The sequence below is a fragment of the Haliotis rubra genome, unplaced genomic scaffold (genome assembly GCF_003918875.1).
Source record: "Haliotis rubra isolate DU_JTF1 unplaced genomic scaffold, ASM391887v1 Scf1378, whole genome shotgun sequence".
NCBI lineage: Eukaryota > Metazoa > Mollusca > Gastropoda > Lepetellida > Haliotidae > Haliotis > Haliotis rubra.
This window is the reverse complement of record NW_025765312.1, coordinates 135,796-159,896: the sequence shown is the minus strand read 5'-3', so window position 1 is coordinate 159,896 and position 24,101 is coordinate 135,796. Positions and strand designations below refer to the sequence as shown.

Here is a 24,101-nt window from a genome sequence, read left to right as displayed (position 1 = left end):
CACACCATCGAATTTCACATTAGTGGGCAAAACGGGTTGGAATACATCGACCTCAGAAGGTCCTCCCTGTATGTCAAATGTAAGATAACACGGTCGGACAATTCAGAACTGGTTCCCGACGAAGAATGCGGTCCAATAAATCTCTTCTTGCATTCCTTTTTCGGACAAGTAGACGTATGGTTGCAAGGTTGGTTGATTAACTCAACAACCAATCACTATCCTTACAAAGCCATCATTCAAATGCTTTTGAACACCAATTATAACAACAGCACAACAAAGATGGGGGCGCAACTTTTTTCAAAGGACACTGCAGGAGAGTTAGATGAAACTAACCCAAATGGGAATAATGTGGGCATGTTCAACAGGTATCAACTCACTTCCCAGAGTAAAACGTTCGACCTGGAGTCCCCCTTGATGCATGACCTCTTTCAGATGAAACGCTACATACTGAACCAAGTCGACGTGCAAGTGAATTGTACAGATCCACTCCCCAATTCTTGCTCATGTCAACCAAAACGGATACTGCGTATGCTGCTCAAATCGATGACATCATTCTGAAGGTTTTGAAAGTGTGTGTGAATCCAGGGGTCATATGGGGACACAATGAAGCGCTATCTAAGACACCGGCAAAATATCCCTATCGAAGAACGGAAGTTAAGATGTGTTCTATTGTCAAGGGTCGAACCAGCTTCGCGTGGGATAACATATTCCAAGGCATTCGTCCAAACAAGATTGTAGCGGGGTTTGTCTCCTCCAAGGCCACGGGGATTGGTAACTACCAGAAGAATCCTTATAACTTTGCCAACTGGGACTTATCACAGATAGTGTTGTTCTGCGACGGCACCATCGTTGGTGAGTCAGGTCCCATGAAACTGCGCTTTGGAGCGGCAACAGGTCGAAGCTACATCCCAGCCTACGTCAATCTATTCCGCTCTAATGCATGTTGGATGATGGGAGATGGAGAAAGTGTTAATCGGGTGGACATTTCTCGGGATGAGTTCCATGGTGGGTATGGATTGTACGTCTTTTCATTGGATCCGGTGTTCGGTCAGAACAATGATGGAACATATCTACGCCTTCAAAAACAAGGAACTCTTAGACTTGAAGCGCAGTTTGCAACACCGCTTCCCGAGACAGTATCGTGTGTGGTTTATGGAGAATTCGACGACATTTTTCAAATAGAGAAAAGCAGGAACGTTGTCCTATAAGAGAAGGAGTGCTGTAGTGAATGAAGTTATGAACACTCACCAACTGGAATGTATCATACAGTGCGACCCCATACTTAGACACCACGTTTTGGGTGTGTTCGCTCTGAATCATTTAACAAAAGACCTAGCGCAGCGTATGACAAGGAGGGAGGATTATCCATCTGCTATTATAGTTAATACAGAGAGAGCTCATGAAGATGGTCAACACTGGTTTGCTGTTTACGTGAACGAGAACAGTATTGCAATTTTTGATAGTCTTGGGTTCGATCGAGGAATAGTCCGCAGACTTAAAGAGGTCCAAGACTTTGGGGAAGATATAAATAACAATAACCAACGTCATCATCGTCGTCATATCAGCAGAAGAGCGCTTGTTTGGAGTCGCATCAGAGTGCAGAGTCTCGCGGGGAAAACCTGTGGACAATACGTTGTGTATTATCTCTTGTTCCGGTTGAGAGGGTGGTGTTTGAGAGAGATAATGCTTGAACAATTTTCTCGCAACAACTATACTGGAAACGATCGTTATGTTTATGAATATATAGCAAGGAGGTACCCGTTTTGTGTCAGTTCGCAGCAAACACCACTTCACTATCGTCGAATGTGAGGATAAGCGGTTTCTTCTTCTGCAATGTATACACAAGAGTCTAATCACTATACGAACAACAACATGGAAAGTGTTAACCACGCTATGCTCCCCTTTCCAACACCATCCACAATCTTCATAAGCGGGGCAACTCAGTCTGGCAAAAGTTCGTTCACGAAGAGACTTATAGATCACGCACACGCTATGTTTGACACAAGGTTGACGAAGATAATGTACTGTTACTCTATGTGGCAGCGGTTGTATGACACCATCGAATCATCGACTAATGGGGTCGAGGGAGTGAAGGTTGAATTTCATAAGGGTTTGCCAAAAGAAGAGGATATAATAGAATGGAGCAACAAAGAACGTGAACACAAGTTGTTGGTCGTAGATGACCTTATTGAGGAAGTCTGTCGCAGTCCGAGCATGTGTAAACTATTCACAACAATGAGTCACCACTTAACCATTTCAGTTTGTGTTATCAGCCAAAACCTGTTTCCATCAACATGCTACGGGAAGTATGCCAGAACTATTTCACTGAACTCACATTTCATTGTTCTTTTTAAGAACCGAAGAGGCACGTCGCGCAGGTGGCAACCATTGGTAGACAGATCCTCCCAGGAAGGTGGGCTTCTTTCTTGACGCGTATGAAAGAGCAACGGAACATAATCCATACGGTTATTTGTTGATAGATCTCTCACCCAAAGGAAGCAAGAAGTATCAGTTCACAACTAATATATTTCCTGGGGAACTGGTGACCGTGTATACACCAACAATACAATGAGTAGTAAGCACCCTATACGCCTCCCCTTTCACGAAGAAACATATGTTTTCCTGCGACTCATTGCGCGCACTCAATCTGACAGACAGCGGAAGGCATTACTGGATACTATGACCACTCAACAAATGGATTCTTTGTGTGAGATTTGTCTGAATATGTTACGAGGAAATATCCCTTTATCTGAGGACTATAAAACGAGACTCCGGAAGAAGAAAAAACAGTTACGGCTTATAGCAGACAGGTCGGTGAGCAGAGTAAACACTAGGAAATTATTGGTGGGAATTAGAAAGGAGTTACCACACATCATTTCTTTGTTTGGGAGAGGAAATCGCTCTCCCATCGAAGAAGAAGGAGAAGTAGGAAGCGCTGAAGAAGAGGAAGAAGAAGAACTCCCTAGTGAGGGTGAGGAAGTCGCAAACACAATAAAATAAGAGGAAATCATGTGCACGAGCTCAATCCGAGCCCAAGAACTGGTGCTCGTTCCAAAGAGGAAATACGAACTGCTGTTGAAACACCAACAAGGTGAAGAAGAACCTCACCATACTGCTTCTTCTTTATCCGGGTAGTAGAGGCACTGTAAACACACGTGATAGTGTTTACTCGTATATGTCACCAGATGAAGAATCCAACAAACTACAACAACAACAACACCATCATGGTGATAATGATAGTCGTGATGATGAAGATGATGATGGTGGTGATGGTGATGATGATGATAATGATACACATATTGTTGATCCCCGACGGCGGGAGGTGTGGGGTGGGGGTGATCCCTTAGGCGATGTAGTTTCTTTAGATGAATAGCATGTGATGGCATCCATTTTTCTCCACGTTCCACGTTCTACCAATGTCTCCACATCAGCATCATCTATATCATCCAACTCGTTGTATACAGGGATGATCGCATCGGTTTCCATAACTTTCTTCAACAGTGTGTGGTACACGTTTGGTTTCGCAAGCCTGTTTAACATAGCTTTGGATGGGGGTTCTTCTTCTTCATCATCATCATCATCATCATCATCATCATCATCACCATCACATCCCGTGGGAGGAGGAACAATCATGTTTGCTCTCTTGCTGGGACGTGGACGTCTCACTTCGTTCGCGAAGTGTTGTGAGAAACTCTATTTGTTGTGTAAGTGCTCTGAGCGCTTCCCCGAGTTTATGCTCTGTTCGTTTTCCAGCCTCATCCGCTATATGACTCATGTATGTCACCATACTGTTCAACAATACACCAGTATCCGGACATACCATACACTCAGGCTCTGTGTACCCCGGTACGTTACTACAGACGCTGACTGATATGGGATGATGTTTTTGCAGCCATCTTGTGTTACCTGTTCCCTCAGCTTTTTCATTGGGAGCTGTCAGTAGTGCCTCCATGTCAAACATCACAAAGAAATCATAACACCTGTTTTCATCGGGAATGTTAACACCACACATATCTTGCAACTCTTCAAAAACCGATTGCTGAGTTTTCATGTACCCACCAGGTAATATCAGCTTAGTCCTGTTACAGCATTGTGTTTTTTCATGTTGTCGAACCTGACCCGGTCTTTTGAAGCATCTGTTGCAATGTCTACACTTATAACGTCGCGCATACGAACTGAGGTTTGTGATGTAAGAAAGGTGACCTTTGTAACAATTCATATTTAGATCCCCAACATCCCCAGCACAGGGTGTACCAATGGGAGACAGATATATGGGACTACAAGAATACCCCATGTCTTGTAAGGCAAAAATGTTCACTCGCACATTAAATAACTTTTCAAATGCGGGTACGTCTTCTGGAACTTTTAAACCTGAAAATGATTTTTTACACTTATTAGTTTTATGATTTTTCGTGGATCGTCTCCATTCATGGAACAGCTTGAGAGCGTTTTTTTCGCCTCCGCTCCATATGGGTTGTGGTGAGACAGTTGTTTTTCTCTTCCTAAATTTCCGTTGTTTACACATCCGTAGGTGAGTAGCTAAGCAACGAAACGCGCACAGTGAGTCCTCGTGTCGGGATTTAGTCAACAACAAACACCTTTTTTTCCGAATCCAGGGTGGGATTGTGCCACCACCGGAACCCCATCTCCCCAGAACATAATTAGTCAGGTACACAGAATATACCACATTAGTGACGAATATGGGCATCCACTTAGTGTCAGGTCTTTGCGTCAATACATGATCATCCATGCTCTTCCGATGTATACTGGATACGATCCGTCGGTTCGGGTTCGCTACTTCTTCGCTCGGCTTTGTTCAATGGTGTATGGAGCTTATTGGTACCCCCCTCCCCTTCTTCACCACTGCTTATGTCAACGATTGTGGCTTCATCATACTGTTGGTGGAAAACCAACCCTTTCCTGATGAGTTTAACCGCCGGTGTAGTGTCAACCGAGTCGTCTACCTTGGTGGGGGAGGTGCGAGGTCTTTTTTCCCCTCGGAGGAAAGCAGACATAGGTGGAGTTTCCATTTCTCCTAGTAAACCGACGGCCCCTGATTCGTAAAAATGCAATATGTAATTTTGGGAGATAGGGTCGCGTATTGATATATATATATACCCTACCGACCACGGGTTGTCATGTGTCAGCATTTTAACATACACATAAACAAACCCACTCGTTGCTATGTTGCATTAAAACATCATGCTTTATGAAACACCATAATCGAGTTTTGATTGATATTTGTGAATTAGATTGAGTAGGTTTCGGTGACTACATACACGAGAAAGTGAGAGGGTACGATTTCTCACGTTCTCATTTGCTAGTGAGTGTTTTTGCGTTGACAACACACAACCTTTCTATCCGTCTCCACACACACACACACATACACACAAACACACACTCGTCAAGGAGTGCTATACCCCATCCCCTAACAGCCACTGGAGGGAGGACCTAGCGTTTGATTGATATTTCCTCTTTCTTTCTTCTTTTGTCCGCCTGGCTCGTTCCCTCTCTCAGGAGTCAGTCAGACGGTCAGTCAGTCAGTACCTCTCTCTCGGCTACCCTAGCTCGCTGCTTCTCGCTCGCCTACCCTCGGTCACCCCCACCATGTTGTTATCCTTAATGGTGTGGATTTATTTTGGAGTGGTCAAGGAAGTGGCATCCGCTTTCATTCGAGAGTCAGACAACCCTTCGGTGTATATTGCGGAGCCCTCGGCGAGAGCACCCCCCTCTGGGTAGGGGGATACTAAGGTTTACTACCCCGCTACCACCCTTCCACCAAACCCATCGCCCAGGACGCGAATACCGTGGGTGTGAGTTTGTGTGTGTGTGTGTGTGTGTGTGTGTGTGTGTGTGTGTGGTGCGTGCACTTGTCTCTGTGTGTGTGAGTGTGTGTAATATAAATGAATATATAAATAATAACAATAATAATAATAATAATAATACGTTTACATCATCTACTAAAAATGTTGTGATATTGCGTTATCAGCCCCACCCCCCTCACTCGGACGTGGAAGAGGACACATACTGCGCATGATTTTGGCCAACAATTCACAATAATTGAGCTCCTCGCGAGGTAAGTGCATCATTCATTTATTTATTTATTCATTTATTTATTTTACACCTACACACACGCGCGTGCGCGCACACACACACACACACACACAGATGATACTAGTAATGGGGTGTTGCGATAGTGGGTGGTTCCTCCTGTATTGTATGTGTATGTATGATATGACTCTTACATGTTCCATAGACAGAGTCACACCCCTCCCTTTATATACGTTATCTACTAAAGCTCGAGTTTGACTTAAGAACGAGCATAAACATCACAAACTCGACCGTTAAAGGATGTCGACGTATGGGGGGAGACCAGTAGTGGTGACTATAGAAGGGTTAACTGGGAGTGGGAAGTCAACGCTCTTGCAAACTTTCCTGGAACGTAAGATCGCTAATGAGGCGTCATTGAATACGCTCTGTCTACCCGAGCCTCTGGATAAATTTACCCGCCTTTTGGATAGCACTGGAAAACTTTGGAATCCTCTACTCGAATTCTACAACAATCAAAAGTCGAACATGTTTGCTTTCCAGCTGCATGTTATGGACTCATTTCTCCCGAGTTTGTGCGGATGAATTCAACTCCGTGCTAATGGAAAGGGGAATACATTCGACGGAGGTTTTCATAAATACTAACCGCGAGGTGGGGAATTTGTCGGCTTTTTCAGCTGCCTATCTATTGAGTCGGTTGCGTAGGTGCGCTCGGACTTGGGAGAAATGGACATGTCAATATATATATTTTATAGATACCCCCATAGCTGAATGTACCTTGCGTAAAATGATTCGTAATAGAGAAGAGGAAGAAGGTGTTGGGTCCGAGTTCGAGTCCTATCAGGGAGTGTTGCAGAAACACTATTACTCACTCTTGGAAAGGTTCCGAGAGGACAATGGTTCTCGTTCTGTTAATGTGTGTCGCGAATTGGATAAAGAGCGAGTGTATGATGACTTCCTTAACTGGTTCACGATGGTTGTTGCTAACGAAACCACAAAAAACTCAAAGTTGAGTACGATGCGTGATATGGTGGGGAAGTTGCCTCTGTCAGTTCCACTCAAACCCGGAAGACGATCACGAAGAAATGGTGTCGCTCTGAAAGAACGATTTGTTCAAAATATGATCAACACGGGGAGGGATGACAAAATTGCTCATCGACTTCATCGTCGTGCGAAGCGCGAGGGTATAAAGCATCCAGACAGTCATAATACTGGAATACTAAAGTCATCCCCCACTCAAAGAATATGCAGTTGCTCTGTTAAACTTTCTCCACTGCGATGTTCTGACTTTACATCGCTTCAGAGTTGTTGTGTAATGTTAAACAGTGTGGTTGTTGGGTTTAATGGAGGAGTTCTTTACAGTTAATGTATGACATACAACAAGTGTTATGTACTCTCTGAGCTATGTTCTCCAATATGCTTTGATGTGACATAATCCTATGACTATGTTGATTTGATGTTCTTTTTAAATGCAGTGCTCATTACATCACCTCTGATGGATGTTGTGACACGGATGACATGCCTATATATGGAACACTCTTTGTTTGCGGATATTTTAGCTGAATGTAAGCACCATCTGATTTCATTTGGTTAATAAACTAATCAGTGTCATAATGTGGTGTGTTGGTTGATTGTGAAGTCGTGTTGACATCCGGAAAGCGGGATCATACTCTGTAACAGTGGGAAGCTCTGGGGCTGTCTGTTTGGGATTTAACCAATCCTACTCATGAAACGAGACTTTTTGCAGACGAACTATTATGCGTGTGAGAGCGTATTGTCATACCCAAGGATCCGTTGTCATACCGCAGACAAACATGGGAGTTTATGTCGCATTCAGCAGTATTCCAGCTATATGATGCGGCCTGTGATATTAGTCTGCTCCACTCAAAAAAGGGGTGATGAAAGAGAGGAAGAAGAAACAAAGACAATGTGTTTAGTGTAAAAATATGATTTATTCTACATTATGGTGATTACGACTAGAAATACACACATTCACTCAAATACATTAATATATACATCGCAACAAGTACTTTACAACATACAGCACACACACACACACACACACTCACAAACAATTACATAAACAATACATGACGCGACAATAACTTTTATGTTTCCACGATCAAATAAAACACCACACATTATTGAAATCAGTACGATAGTCTATTTGGTGCTCTCCTTCGGCGTGTGGAGCGTCTGGGGAGCTGTGGAAGGTTCCCTTCCTCCTGTTGTTGTGTACGAGGTTGTTGTTGGTGATGTGTTGGTGGAGGCTGCTGGAGCTGTTGGGGGTGTTGCGGAGCAAGCTGGTGGTGTGGCTGGTGGGGTTGTTGCTGTTGTTGCTGCTGTTGTTGCTGTAGTTGTTTCTGTTGCAACCGCACCAGCTGTTGGGGAATGCGCTACACATAGTCAAGAAGGTGGCGAATGATTCTCTCCCTCATGAGAAGAGCGAACCCACCAACCAACCAGAGAAGGAGCTCCATCACACACTTTACAAGGCTTGTAATAGATAATGCGAGTTACAATCACCTCCACACACAAAGACTCATCTATTCGAGGTGGATAATCGCGGGCTCCGAAGGTGACTGCCGTCGCGCTCTGTCTATTTCCGAAATGTCTAACATGTCGATTTCAATATCATGCTGTTCTCGTCGCTTGCAACACCCTCGCCCCCGGCGGCACCGTTTGCATACCCCCCAATAGTAGGCACACGCGATCCCCAAGACGACCCATCCAAGTCCCAGAACGGATATGACTGGTGGAATCCACGCATCGATTTCTGTAAAAAGACAATTACAAATTAACATCTTTATAATAATAACACCGTCTACCTTGTGATAGTAAAACAGATAATAGTTATCCTAAGGTGTGACGCGATGGTTGACTTACCTCACATTACTGAATCAGTAGTAATAATGTCATCATCTATCATTTCCATATGAAAATTCAATGGGTGGTGGTGTGATTGCAGTTTAGTTACACGCGCATAACAACACATCCGCTTAGCTGATTTGCAATGACGACAGTATACGGTGGTGGTGATTATTACAACCATTAAAGTGTGAAACTCGGATATTGCGATTTTGTGGAGCTGTTATTACAGGTGGTGCACCAGGTCGTGGACGATCAGCAACACTTCTGGTAGCCCGAAAACGTTGTCTGAGTCGACTTACAGTGGATGGATGCACATGAAAGTGCCTGGCAATCATCACATCTGAAGCACCTTGGCTGACCATATCGATAACCTGATTCCTTTCGTCTTGTGTCAAGTGTGGCATTTTCTCAAGTGATTGAGTTCCACAATTCCTTGTGCTTTTACAGGGCCTGGATGCAGGTAATATATGTGCGCAACGTGTTTCATGAATGTGGTTGTGTGTACGAGAAATGTCAAAGGTTCAGTTTTAAGTATCAAAGTTCATGTGAGAGGACTGCTCCGGGACTCGAACTCGAAATGGGCCAGAATAACAGCCTTTTATCCCTACATCCTCCTTATCGCAGGGAAAAATCTTCGATAGAACTTTTGTAAGTTTCAAGACGACAAATACCAATTGCGTTTTTAATGGCTTACAGAATAAGTTGCTTTGGACTTAAAAAAAACCGCATTGCTCATTTCTGAACTAATCTCTCCCAAATAAATTCCTTTTTTCACGTTTCCGATCTCCCTACCACTGAGACTGTAGTTAGGCCGAACTTAGTTTCACAGATATTTCACATTTTAACTTCATAAATTTTAGATATATTTGTGAAATCAGGTTTTTTTCTGTTTCCGACAGTGGCCTACTTTAGTCTATTAGTGTGACGTTAAGGTTGTATTTAACTCACTCACTTCAAGCCACATCGGTATTACAGCCTCACAAGTCACCGCACCTGTGTACAGTCTGTCCAAGTTTTATAACCCGGCTGAGACCGATTCTTCATCAGCTTATAGTTCACTGCAAGTCGGAGCGACGGTGGTGCACGGACTTTACCTGGTTGAAAGTGACACGACACATGAGAGACACAACCAGACAACAGAAGCTCAGAAATGTGTACATATTACAACCAGCCAGAGAAATGAAACAAATATACTACAAAAATATAGTTGCAAGCAACGATGAGGGCTCCTCTGTTGTAATACAATCTAGCCATTTGTATCCGTCATGTACTTGTTAAAATATTAATAGCTACAATTAGTATGGATCGTGTCACTGTGAGTAATGATAAATACTTCAGTCATTAACTGTAATTTTTTATGGTCGAGGGTTAGATACAAAGCATTGTGTGGTATGGTTTGGATAATGATGCATGTGGCTTCGGAAACATGCTGACTTAATATTACTTCAACGGAATTAGCATACTGGTTTCAGGTAGCAAATTGTTTGTTTTAACTGAATAAATGACATCACCTCCAATTATGACAATGTTTTGCTTCTATTTGAAAGTTTTTAAACTGAGAGTACTTAACGTCCTGTAAGTTTAGATTAGTTTATAGAAATCTTCCATACTTGGATCTGAAGTTAAGAATATCATTTGGTGTCTAGGGGGGAAAAAAGGAATGTCAAGACAGAACAACCTGTTCAAACCGTCAAAATAACACACCCAAAAACCCGACAATTTGGTAAGCTTAGCGAACAAAGGTGCAAGATGCACACTGTGATTCACATTACATTAATCAAAACAAATCTGTTTCTCAAAAAAACCCAGAACAAACGTTTCCAACGATCTAACTTCAAGAACATGTAGGAAGATTACCCTGGACTGACTGACTGAGTTTGGTTTTACGCCGCTTTTAGCAATATTCCAGCAATATCACGGCGGGGGACACCAGAAATGGGCTTCACACATTGTACCCATGTGGGGATTCGAACCCGGGTCTTCGGCGTGACGAGCCAACGCTTTAACCATTAGGCTACCCCACCGCCCCACCCTGGAATTTGTTGATATACTTAAATTGTTACCGAACTTGTGATGAATCTTGGAAATTCCACTCCACCAGCACAAACATCGAACCAGTCCAGTTAGATAGACGTCATTCACTGTAATCAATTTGGTGGTTCAACTGGTGTAAATTTGACTTAAAATATTCACACCAGTTCCAGCTGAATGTTCATTACATTGGCACTATAACCCAAATGAATTTAATTGTGATTTCTTTAAATGAGACCAACAGAATTAATAGCAACTATTTCTGTTCCAATAACAAGATTTTGCAATTTCATCAGCAAAAATATACGTCAGGTACTAGAAATATTAAATCTGGTGAGACATTTTGGTTCAAAGTATCCGGCCACAAAGTATTGTATATGCCTAATAAACGCCGAATAAAATGTCAGGACTATTTACTGTTTGTACGGTTACAGGTCAGCCAAACAAGACTGAGGGCGGGTGCCAAACGTAAAGTCGGTAATACGATGGAAACAGTATATGAACACAATGCATAGTCAACAAGGCTTGCGCCGATTTCCTTAAAAAACATGTATATGCCCCATGTTCGTAACCTGTGAATCGTCCATTAACTATATACTGCAAATGTACAACACAAATAAATAATGAGATGTAGATGTTATGAACATGTGACTGCATACCTACATATTAGTTTTCAAGTTTTGCCCGTGTTGTCACGGTGAATAAACGTGTACAACTCGCCTGCGTCTGTGGGGAGTCGATAAGAAACAGCGCGAGTTCGTGTTTGAAGGAGCGGCTATAATCGTCACAACGCTTTTCTTCAGACACTGTCGCATGTTTTGCACGGGTAATCTGCCGTGCCGTAAATGTATGAGAAACTTATGACACATTCGGTAATATATCCCTGGGCCGTCGGTGATGTAAAGTACTGCCATATAGCTTGAATATTGCTGATTGCGGCGTAAAACTAAACTCACTCACTCGCTCTCACGCTGACGCACGTGAACTTGTGATTTCACAGCAATTAAGGTACTTCAGTAGTTTGTATTAGTATCCATTACACTGTTACACTCGGGCTGTTGCAAATGAATAGTGAATCGAGAGCAGGTATATATACTGGAAAGACACGTAACACCTCCATACAGGTCACCTATGAAGTTTTAAAATCCATGCAAATTGCAGAAAAACCAAATGTTACGGAAATCGCCGGCGAGTGGGTGGTGTGGAACGATGTTACTAGCGCTTCCTTCAGCTAGACCAGAGTTACCCCCCTTAGACCACAGCTACAACTTTTACCATGACTTCTACCTCTACTGCACTGTATTCTAATTTTGCGTAGCGCTATTCCAGATCTCCAATAAGCCAAAGATAGGGTGCTTAGACAAACTATTTCTTACTTCAGTATCGTCCAGCTTGTGTTTTAACCCGCTGACGTTCCAAATAAGATTTGACAGCTCTTTGTCATTGTCAATTACATCTGTCGTTGAAATACACATCGTTTCCCATATCTGCAAGTGGATCACGCTTTGCAGTGATAGTGCGTGTCAGTATCCATTACACTGTATCTCTGATGCTGCCGCAACTGAACTTGTGAATCTAGAGCATGCAAATACACTGGGAATACACATAACACGCGGAAACAAGTCATTTGATTTTCAGGGCTGCCTCTAACCACGAAAAGGTGATACTTTTAACATGTACCTTAGAATAAAACATGATCAGCAAACCATATACATATACACTGACAATTTTCATAGCCCACAGTAGAGAACCAATCAAGATTAGCAACTGTGGTGAGGAAAATAGAATATTATTTGTCCCTCCGTTGTCTTTAAAGCTATGTTGCTGCAACTGGTACCAACAGCTTGCACTAGCGGCATAAATGCATATTCAAATTGTGGTCGAAATCGGATGGGTGGTTTCAGAGATACGGGTGTTTAAAGCTGGAAAACATGAGTTCCGAGGACAGGAAAACTTGACCCCTGGTCGGAGAGGGTCATGTACCCTTTTAAGGAGTTCCGGAGAAGAAATAGTTCCCTCTTTGACAGGCTGTAGCTCCGTTGTCCTTGGGTCTACAGTCAAAACAATTGGTGTTCTGGACCAGGATAGGACATCAGCTATCAGACGCAGCGTTTCAAGTTTCCAAACGGTGCATTTTAGCGACTCGAGCCGTCGAGGCGAAATTGTAGACATTTTGATTGCGCATCTGCTCAAGAAATTTTGATAGTCATTGGATCAGTAGTTTTGCAGATATTTGCTGCTGAAATTGAATTTTTTAATTAATTTTTAATTATCTGCCCTTTGCTATTGGGCATAGAACCTTGAGATTTTTGCAGAAACAACTTCAGCAATGTGGGCACCATGGTGATTTTTTTCAAGCGATTCTGTCCACTGGTGCTCTTTGTAGGAGTGGAACAAAATCCGGCGGAAAAATACATAATAATAATAATAATAACTAGGATTGCCCCCTGGGCAATTCTGACGGTCTTCAGACTTCCCCATACACTCCCCGTGGCTACCTTTTTTCTTACTGTTTTTTTTGGACAGCATTATTATGTCCTGGGCCTAATCCGGGCAAACCGCCATTAGCATCATCCAGCACCCACCGCGAGGAGCTTGCTCTTCACGGGTGCCCTCAAACAGTGCAAAGGGACTGAGCAATATATACAGATGAGATAAGATAAGATAGTATTTTATTTAAATGTCACATTATAAACATTGTCACATGTGATATTTACAAGAAGAAGTTTATGGTACTCTGGGCACATGGGCTATTGTAGAGAAAAAGAATACAACTGGGTCACGTGTCGGACCTGGTATTATATACAGTATTTAGACATAAACGTTTCATTTGTCAGCCCTGAAAAGGGCTAGAGATCGTATGTTGTAAAAGTCATGGTGTCTTTCAATCTGCCATCACTTCAGAATCGCTGTGTTCTGAGCTGGTGTCCGCTTGAGCTATGTTCAATCTGAGGTCGATAATTCTCTCAGCCTTTTCCAAGGCATATTCGAGGAAGGCATTCCGAATGCCTTCAACTGTTGCCATTCTGAGTCGTAGGTTATATCTAAAGGAGTGCTGGTTTGCTCGACGTGCCTGCGTGTAGCGTGTCTCCAATCCATCGAGTTTGTCGTTGAGCAGGACCACTTGATCGCAGGCCCTTTTATACTTCATCTCAGCGACGTACAGATCAAAGAGAGCAGTTTCCAGTTCGAAGCTTGAAGGATTTGTTAGAATGATGGCCAGAAGAAAGTGTTTACGGCCTTATATTACAGCACTTGACACCAATTTGCCAAGCATAATACCCATCTCCCTGACACGGCCATTATCTCAGTTGTATATTCAGTCATGTGATTCAAGGGGCAATGAGAGGCAGACACTTCTACTGATTACTGTAACCACAGAGGCTGTAAGCCCATCGTATCTTGGCAGCCCACCCCAAAATCCCGCACGCACAGGTGGTATCCTCTTTTGCCAGTCGGGCAAGTTGTTTAATTACAGAGTAAGAGGATTATGAGGCTTGGTTGACTGGTTTCGTTTGTTTAACTAATCACCCACGCCTGATGGGTTGGTGCGGGGTGACGGAGGAGATGACCAGGCCAAGAAAGACACGTGTGATGTTTGTTCAGTTATTACATTGCTGTTCTGCATACATCTCCATGTTCTCCATACATCTCCATGTTCTCCATACATCTCCATACATCTCCATGTTCTCCATACATCTCCATGTTCTCCATACAGAGAGAAGAGGATCGCGGGCGGTATCAAAGTTAAGCCGGCACAGTACCAGTGTCACACAGAGCAAGAACATAGTTTTGATGCTGAACATGGGTGGTATTGGTGTAAAGTATTCATATTATCATTGCAGAGTGGAGTTTATGTGAAAGGAGATTGATATGAAGGGAGATATTAATGCTAAATGTTGTCACTTGAAACTAATGAATGCAAATTGAGTTGAGTTGGGTTTTACGTCACTTCGGCATCATCTTAGCCATCTAGTGACAAGATCAACACATATATATTCAGCTAACTATTTTTGCTGAATTTTGCAGACAACATCATGGCACTAACTTCAAAAAGAAGGCAATTTGTCATTCACACTAGGTCGTTAGAATTTATGCAGTAATAAATGCAATCGCTATGTTAAACTACTTACAAGATCTATCTCGGAAAATGCAAACACGAATGCATTTTAAATGAGAACAAACTGAGTTGATATACAGATATATACCACAAGAGAATGTGAATATTATCATTTCAAACAACTGAAAAGTATCAATTTTCTAAACCCCTGAGAAGATCTGCCTACATAAAATCTAGCTGGAATGCAACTTCCAACTGAAGACGCTAATCTGACAAAATATACAGATATATACGACATGAGATATCAATTCAGGGTAAATGTTGTTTGAAATTGACTAACAGCATCAATTTCCTACACTAGTTAAAACATCTACCTACAGATAAAACAAACAAGAACGCATAATCCAACAGAGGAAACCAATTTGGCAATATATACAGATATATACTACAGGAGACATTCGTAAGCGTTAAATGTTATTTGAAATTGACGAACAGCATCAATTTCCTACACAACTTAAAACATCTACTTTCAGGAAATCAAACAGGAATGCATCTGCAAACAGACGACACTAATCATTTAAGATATACGGAATTGTCTGATGGGCATTTAGAGTGAGTGAGTTGGAAGTTAACGTCACCTCGGCAATATTTCAGCCATATAGTGAAGAGACATGGTTTACATAAACGATAAATATACGTTGCTAAATAATCTGTCATCGAAGAAATCATCTGGAGAAGAGATGGTAGTAGCGGTTGTAGTTGTGGAGGTGGAAGTGGAGGTTTGAGTCACAGCAGTAGTGAGTGCTAGGAGATGTCCTCCATTGACATGGCAAGCAGAGCCATGTCATCAGCCTCGTCTGATTTTTTTCTTCTCAAGTTGCTCCCTGAGATAGGACTGTGTCCTCTCCAGGTTAATAAGTCTCTGCGAGAGAATGTCGTTTCTGGCCTGCATGCTACCAACTTGATTTTGGATGGTGGCCATTTCTTTCTCAAACTAATGTTTGAAATTTGCAACATCTGTACAGCACCTCTGCAGATGGTGGTGCGCTCCATCGTGGTTGTGCTGTGAACACTTGTACAGCGCAGCACTCATGGACGTGTCCATGTTGTCAAGGAAACCTGATATGTTCGACTTGACATGTTGGAGCAGTTGCGGCAGTCTAGGCGTGCTTAGAGGCAGAGACGTTGGGGATGTTTTGAGAACTTTAGGGGGAGTAAGAGAAGAGCTTGTGAAGATTTTTTAGTTGGTGTGTTTTGAGAGGCCATGTTGTATCTATTCTTGCAACAGAGAAAAACAATGACAGACAAGTGAAGTAACAATAGAAAATGATACCACTCGAATCTCACATGATTAAAATTTTGGCACTGGAATTGATACTACAAACCCAAATACTTTCTATTGCTAACTAATATAAAAAAATACTCCCAGCTTACCAGCTGGAAAATTAATAAAAGACTATCCAATACAATTAACTACTAAGGACAATGAAAATACTACTACTTAGGACTATAGAAAATTCAACTTAATCCAACACTTACAACAATTAAATAAGTTGTGATTCAATTAACTACACCGCAGAAAAGCACTACAAAGCGAACGTAACTAAATACTCCCAGCTAACCAGCTGCAAAAGTACTAATACACTAGCCAATGAATGAACTGCTAAGTGAGTGAGTGAGTTAATATTTAACGTCACATCGGCAATATTTCAGCCATATAGTGACGAGAAATGTTTTATATAAACTGTAGACGCAAGAGTAACAATTCACCAAGAACTCGCATCCACAGGGTTTTATTCGTTGACGGTAAACAATGGTGTGCGTTGATATACGGTGACACGTAAAAATGAATGTAAGATACACGTTGAACGTTGGTCATTGGTCGTGTAAAAGGATAACTAGTTGAGTTAATGAGTGACTGAGTGGATGAGGTTTGGAAAACTAGAATAAACAGAAACAATTTGTAATACAATTTGACTATAAAATACAATGCATTTGAGAAATATCTAAATTTATGTTTAACAACTTTGAAAACCTTTTAAGATTCTTTGAACACTTCAGAAAATATGGCATGTAACAATAACATTATGAGGCCATGAACTTAAAAAGAAGACTATTAACAAAATAGAATAGTAACTGTGAAACAATAAAGATGCAAGACTTACATTTGTGTTCCTTTGCTCTACATTAATATTAACAGTCAGAGGAGACCTCTTGACGCTATGGAGGCTGCTACCACACTGAAGCATGGGGTCCCAGTACCACATGTGCTCTTTAAGGTCAAATTACAGGAAAATTGTATTATGGGATATGAAACATAACAAATCTGCAAAAGTTTAATTTGAAAGCTGTGATGGAACCCTAGCTGGCTGGGTTACTAACAAGGGAGGTAATAGCTGATACTAGGATGAAGTAAGAGCTGCGCTGTGCTATTGAGACAGTACACATTACGCAGACATTTATAATGCATGAAATATGCAAATGAAAATTATGTGAAAATACCTGCATGAGGGAAATATGCACAGAAAAAATGAACATGTTTATCTTGCATTAACATAAACAATAAATTTAAGTTGCTAAATAATCAGTCATCGAAGGACTGTAAAATAACTAAAGTATCACAGATGGATTCTAAAACTAGCACTAGAACTTGTAAAACTCCCCCTATGGGGGAGTAACGATACAAATAGTAAGGGAAAGATCCTTGAAGAGTTTCTCTCCAATAATGATGTATGCATCTTCAACGATGGATCAAACACCTACCTCCATCCTGCCACCGGATCATACTCTGCTCTCGATCTATCAAAAGATTCTAATCTTTTAAATGAGTTCGAATGGTCGGTCCATGACGACCTTTGTGGAAGCGACCACTTCCCAACAATTCTTACTCCTATCAACCCCACGGATGAACCACCATCAACAAGATGGAATTTTACTAAGGCCAACTGGCCCTTATTCCAAAACCTATCTTCAGAAAAACTGAAGCCGGACAACTTCAGGAATGTTCCTGACCCCATGGAACTATTTTCAGACGTCCTAAATGCCATCGGAGACAAAAGTATTCCTAAGTCCTCCGCAAACCATGGTTTGATACAAACTGCAAACAAGCTAGGAAAAATAGGAAGAAGGCGGAAAAATATTTCCGACAACATCCTACAGTGCACAACCTGAATGCTGTTAAAATGACAAATGCCAGGGCAAAACGTACCTTCAAACAAACTAAACGCCGGTCATGGAGGAAATATGTGTCCAAAATCAACTCCCGCACACCCATGTCCAAGGTGTGGAACATGATTCAAAAGATCAAGGGCAAAGGGTCAAAATCAGGAGTTCACCACCTGAAAGATGGTGACTCCCTTCTAACAAATAAATCTGAAATTGCAAACAAACTCGGCGAAACTTTGGCAAACCACTCCTCCTCATCAAATTATAACCCTCAGTTCCAGAAATATCAAACCCAACAAGAAAAGAAGCCAGTCAATTTTAACTCTGATAATGGGAGGATTACAACGAAACGTTTTCCTCCATGAATTACGTACTGCCCTAGGACAAGCTCACGATACTGCGGCAGGAGCTGATGAAATCCATTATCAGCTTCTGAAACACCTCCCTGACACAGGCCTGGAAACACTCCTAAATATATTTGATGACATCTGGACATCCGGACACTTTCCCCCTTCATGGCACAATGCCATTATCATCCCTATACCAAAACCCGGTCGCGATCATACTGATCCCTCAAACTACCGTCCTAAATCACTAACTAGCTGCGTTTGCAAAACCATGGAGCGCATGGTCAACAATCGATTAATCTGGTACCTGGAGACCAATAACCTCCTCAGTGACCTCCAATGTTGTTTCCGAAAAAACCGAAGTACCATTGACCATCTGGTGCGTCTGGAATCATTCATCAAAAACTCCATTGTCAACAAACAACATGCAGTATCTATCTTTTTCGACTTAGAAAAGCATATGATACAACATGGAAACATGGTATCCTAAAAGATTTACACGAGTTTGGATTGAGGGTAGACTACCTCAATTCATATCTCGGTTTTAAATAACAGACAATTTCAAGTTCGGGTGGGTTCCACACTGTCTGACTATTTCCACCAAGATCAGGGCGTCCCCCAAGGCAGCATCCTGTCTGTCACCCTTGTTAGCATCAAAATTAACAGCCTCACTAACGTCCTGAACAGTTGCGTTGATGGGTCCCTTTTCGTGGATGACTTCAATATCTCATGTCGTGGTAAGAACATGCATGCAATAGAAAGGTAGCTACAACTCTGCCTTAACAAAATCCAAAAATGGGCCAATGAAAATGGTTTTAAGTTTTCAAAATCCAAAACAAATTGTATTCACGTTTGTCGTAAATACAAACCACACAAGGATCCAGACTTAACTTTAGATGGTACTCCCATCAAGGTAGTAGAAGAGGCCAAATTCCTTGGACTCATATTCGACCGCCACCTGACATTCTTACCACAAATAACATATTTGAAAACCAAATGCTTGAAGGCTCTAGACTTGCTAAAAGTAGTTTCAAATACAGAGTGGGGAGGGGATCAGACCACCCTCCTTCACTTGTACAGATCATTAGTTCGCAGTAAACTAGATTATGGCTCCATTGTCTACGGTGGAGCCTGCAAAAGCAATTTAGAAAAATTAGACTCAATCCACCACCAAGGACTGAGGCTCTGCCTGAGAGCTTTTAGGACCTCTCCGGTAGACAGTCTATATGCAGAGGCCAATGAACCTTCCCTTGAACAACGCTGCATTAAACTCTCACTGCAGTATATCACTAAATTACGTTCAAATGAGTCCAATCCAGCATACCATTGTGTTTTCAACCCGCTCTATGAAAACTTATTTCCTAAACTGCCAAGCCTGGTTCCACCACTTGGAATCAGGATCAAACCACACATATCTGCATCTCAACATCATTGCACCACACCGAATCCTGTCCTCACCACCATGGCAAAGGTCGAAACCACAGGTCGATCTTACCCTCACCAAACTCAAAAAGTCTGAAACAAATCCCTTGGTGTTCCAACAGGAATACAACCAGTTACGTTCAAAGTATAACACTCACAGATCCATCTTCACAGACGGATCCAAGGACGATGGCCAAGTTGCTAGCGCTACAGTCATTGGAGCCAAGACTGTCTCCTCTAGGATCCCCGACAACAGTTCCATTTTCGCCGCTGAAGCCAAAGCTATCTTCTCAGCTTTGACCTACATTCAACAGCAAAATCATTCCAAAAACTTCATCGTATTTACTGATTCATTATCCTGCCTTCAAGCACTTCTAAACGTGACTTCAAGTCACCCAATCATCCTGTACATATTAGATTTGTACAACGACCTTTCTACTGGCCAATATGACATCATCCTCTGCTGGTTGCCGGGTCACGTCGGCATAGCAGGTAACACTAAGGCCGATGCTGCAGCAAAAGCAGCTCTCGAAAAGCCCATATCTCCACTGCTAATCCCATACAGTGACTTCAAACCCACTATCAAAAGCTATACTCGGGACCTGATGCAAAAAAGGTGGGACACTCAAGTAGGAAGAAACAAACTCCATGAATTGAAGCCAACAATCGGTTATACCTACTTGGGTTGTCAGTCAAGACGCGATGAGGTAATTTTACGACGATGTCCTATTGGCCACAGTCGATTTACACATGACTATCTGCTGAAAACGGATGGGGATGGACCCCCCATATGTCTCTCCTGCGATGAGGCTTTCACCGTCAAGCATATTCTGCTTGACTGTGTGGATTTTACATCTGCAAGGGACTCGCATTATCACGCAACCAATCTGAAAGATCTGTTCTCCAGCGTGAGCGCTCATCTGATATTGAACTACCTGAGGGAAGTTGATCTATATCATAAAATGTAACTGTGTAATGTCACTAACGAATTTGCCTGCTTTTCAATTTAGTGCTATGACATTCTCTGTTCTAAAATGTAATGAATGTATGTCTTTGAAACGAAACCACTTTGTACTTACAATGTATATTAATGCAGACTTGTTCTCGTCACTATATGGCTGGAATAATGCCGATGTGATGTAAAGTCCAACTCAACTCAACTCAACAGGCACTACTTGTCCCTTGTGTTGGACGGGACAAGCATGAGTATCTTATTTGTATCTCTGGCAGGTCGTATGATGTACAAGCTTAGCGAGTGGGGAAGAGCAACACTTCTGCCGTCTGGTTGTCGTGTCAGTTTCAACCACGTGAAGTCCGTGCACTACCTTCGCTCCGATGGTGAAGGGGCCTTAGCCGAGTTATAAAACTTTGACAGACTATAGACAGGTGCAGTGGCCTGTGAGGCTGTGATACCGATGTGGATTTGATAGTTTTGACAAGCTGTACACGAAGTGATTGCGAGAGGTCACACACCATTATGCCCAGTCCCAATTTGCCCACATCCAAGTTGGCCTACATCAATTACTGTATCCTGAATGGGAAATGATTATTAACCGTTAAATTAATGGAACAACCGAAAAGTATGCCTCTTTTTTTATTTCTAGATCAACCGCCTTGTGTTGGAGACATAGTGAAAGGAATGTGATTTAGCACCCGTGCTCCCCACCCACCAAGGAATGTCAACAAGGACAGTGTCAGATAGCACCGGGTATCCAAGATGCCGACACCAGAGATACAGGGGTGTTATATTACAGAGAAAACGACATAAACAGCTGCATTTATCTACCAATGTAATGTCCGGCTGGCTTGGGCCATGACAAGAAACCAGAGACATACATCATTTGGAGGTCATCATCACCAGATTGGCCCATGAGCCACTGTCTTCTGGCATTGGACTCTAGGCAATTTAATATAATGATTATTTGTATACTGATAATCAAAATAACCAAAGCCCAATGGTAATTTAAAGTGCAAATATAATCACCATGCACAGGGCTTGGCGTGAAAAGCCGATTGATAGAACCGGGCCATTATCCACTCTCAATTAAAATCAATCATATCAACATCCATCAAACAGTAGTAAAACTTAACAAACTATAATTTTCTAAACTAAATATACAAGAAACAACATGAAACACAATTGCATTGCTTTTGATGGAATAGTCGTTATACCCCAATGCATTAACTTTAGACATTATGAAACTGAATTTGTTTGAATAAACTTCCCATATTAATCATTTCTATGCACATAATATATCATTACAATTTTATAATGTGCATTAATACTAGATCTATTAGTTTCTGAAATAAATCACAAACGATGACCCGTCCATTAACCAACTGAGCTACAAAAGCAATGCTGCAATACATGTTTAATCTTGTACAATGTATGCACAGTTAACTAACATCATTTAGTTTTTCCGACCAACCAGAACGTAAGTTCTACAACTTTACACCAGCAGTAAAACTCAGAGGAAGAAAAGGTGAATTTATGGAGTGAGTGAGTGAGTTAATATTTAACGTCACATCGGCAATATTTCAGCCATATCGTGAGGAAAACAATGTTTACGATAAATAGTGAAAATACTTTGAAGATTAAAACCTGTCAACGATGGACAGTAAAAAGACTAGATAATCACAGACATGATATAAAACTTGCGAGCAAAGCTAAAACATTCCAATTTAAGAAGACAATACAATATAAAACACGGGTTATAGATCGCCAACAACTGAAGGTAGATCACCGTACTAAGGTCCATGGGGAATTTAAGGAAGCTTACGTCATACTCAGCAGCCGACCAAACAAGATCACGAATGTAAGAATGCCCATCATCTTCCCTGAACTGCCAAGTGGGTACAGCATGGCGACAGGGTGAATGTTACGCCAGATGATACCATGCGCTTCACGACAAACACTAAAGTAAGTATAATACAAAGTGAATTCCATAAAATCTTCATCAAAAGAATTCAATTACATATATCGTGAACTATCACATTGTTTAGACCCTGTAAGTATTAAGCAGACAAGTATAAAACTGTTGTAAAGACACCATTCAATTACTTAACATGTTTCTCATATATAGGTATTCTAATTTACACACACATCAATAACTTTTTTCTAAACATATGTACTATGAAATACCACCATACAATCAACAACTGACAACACCTTTCACAACTTATTTAAATCAAAATTTACGCTTTTCAGTGGGAGGATCAGGTTTCCCCATGATACGGAACACAACACAAACTCAAAGATATAACACGTCCACTCTGCCGTACGTCAAGAAGTAGACTGACCACTCAGAGGTAGTCACGTGGGTCGGTAGCATGCTGCACACTTCGTGAGGGACTAGGGGCCTGTCCTGAAAGGAGAGCAGCTTGGAGAACACGGGTGTATGGACAAGAGAGGCCTTCAGGGAGAAGTTTACATTCGTTCCACTCAGTGTCGAAGCAGAGAGAGAATCGTGAGATAGGATAGGTTTAAAATATTGGTATTTATAAATAACCTACATTATCTATAAACAATATATATTATAATTACAACACTTTCTCATTACAGACATGAACAAATCATCTTCTTCTAAGACCAACTCTACCACTGCAGCCTGGAAATTCTCATAATTATTACATTTGTTACTTTTTTGTTGGTATTTTCTAGCTTTCGGGGGCTGATCAAGTGGGAGAATTCATTTTTATCTTTTTTTATATTATTATTCAAACATTTCTTATATTCTTTGGAACATCGGTCCACGGTTCCTAGTATGGTGATCTACCTGCAGTTGTTTGCGATCTATAGCCCGTGTCTTATACTGTTTTAGTTTAACATGCGAGTTTATATTCACATCTGTGATACTCTAGTATTCTTACTGTCCACCGTCGACAGGTTTTACTCTTCAAAACTGTTTACGTCACGATATGCCTCAGATATTGCCGATGTGACGTTAAAAATTCACTCACTCACTCACTTTTGAACATCGGCGATTTTCAGCCTTATCAAAATTAGTCTTCCTTTTTGAAAGATCAACGTTCTGACTTTTTGAAAGCGTTTACGTTTTACTCGACATTATTTTCCAAAATAAGGCCTATCACTGCGATCTTGTCTCGCACCAAACGTTGCACGTGCTGCGTCACTCAGGAGACGCTACCTCAGTGGC

At 41.7% G+C, this 24,101-nt stretch overlaps 1 protein-coding gene across 1 annotated transcript; it reads left to right on the top strand.

Moving 5' to 3' along the window:
* The first annotated feature begins 659 nt into the window (after positions 1-659).
* On the top strand, positions 660-1,208 carry LOC124268393 (uncharacterized protein F54H12.2-like). Its single transcript, XM_046703360.1, has one exon. The coding sequence runs from the start codon at positions 660-662 to the stop codon at positions 1,206-1,208; it is 549 nt and encodes a 182-aa protein (XP_046559316.1).
* Positions 1,209-24,101: the final 22,893 nt, after the last annotated feature.

What these genes read in the sequence shown, in the direction of transcription:
- LOC124268393 (XM_046703360.1), top strand. Translation starts at nt 660, where the DNA reads ATGTGTTCTATTGTCAAGGGTCGAACCAGCTTCGCGTGGGATAACATA.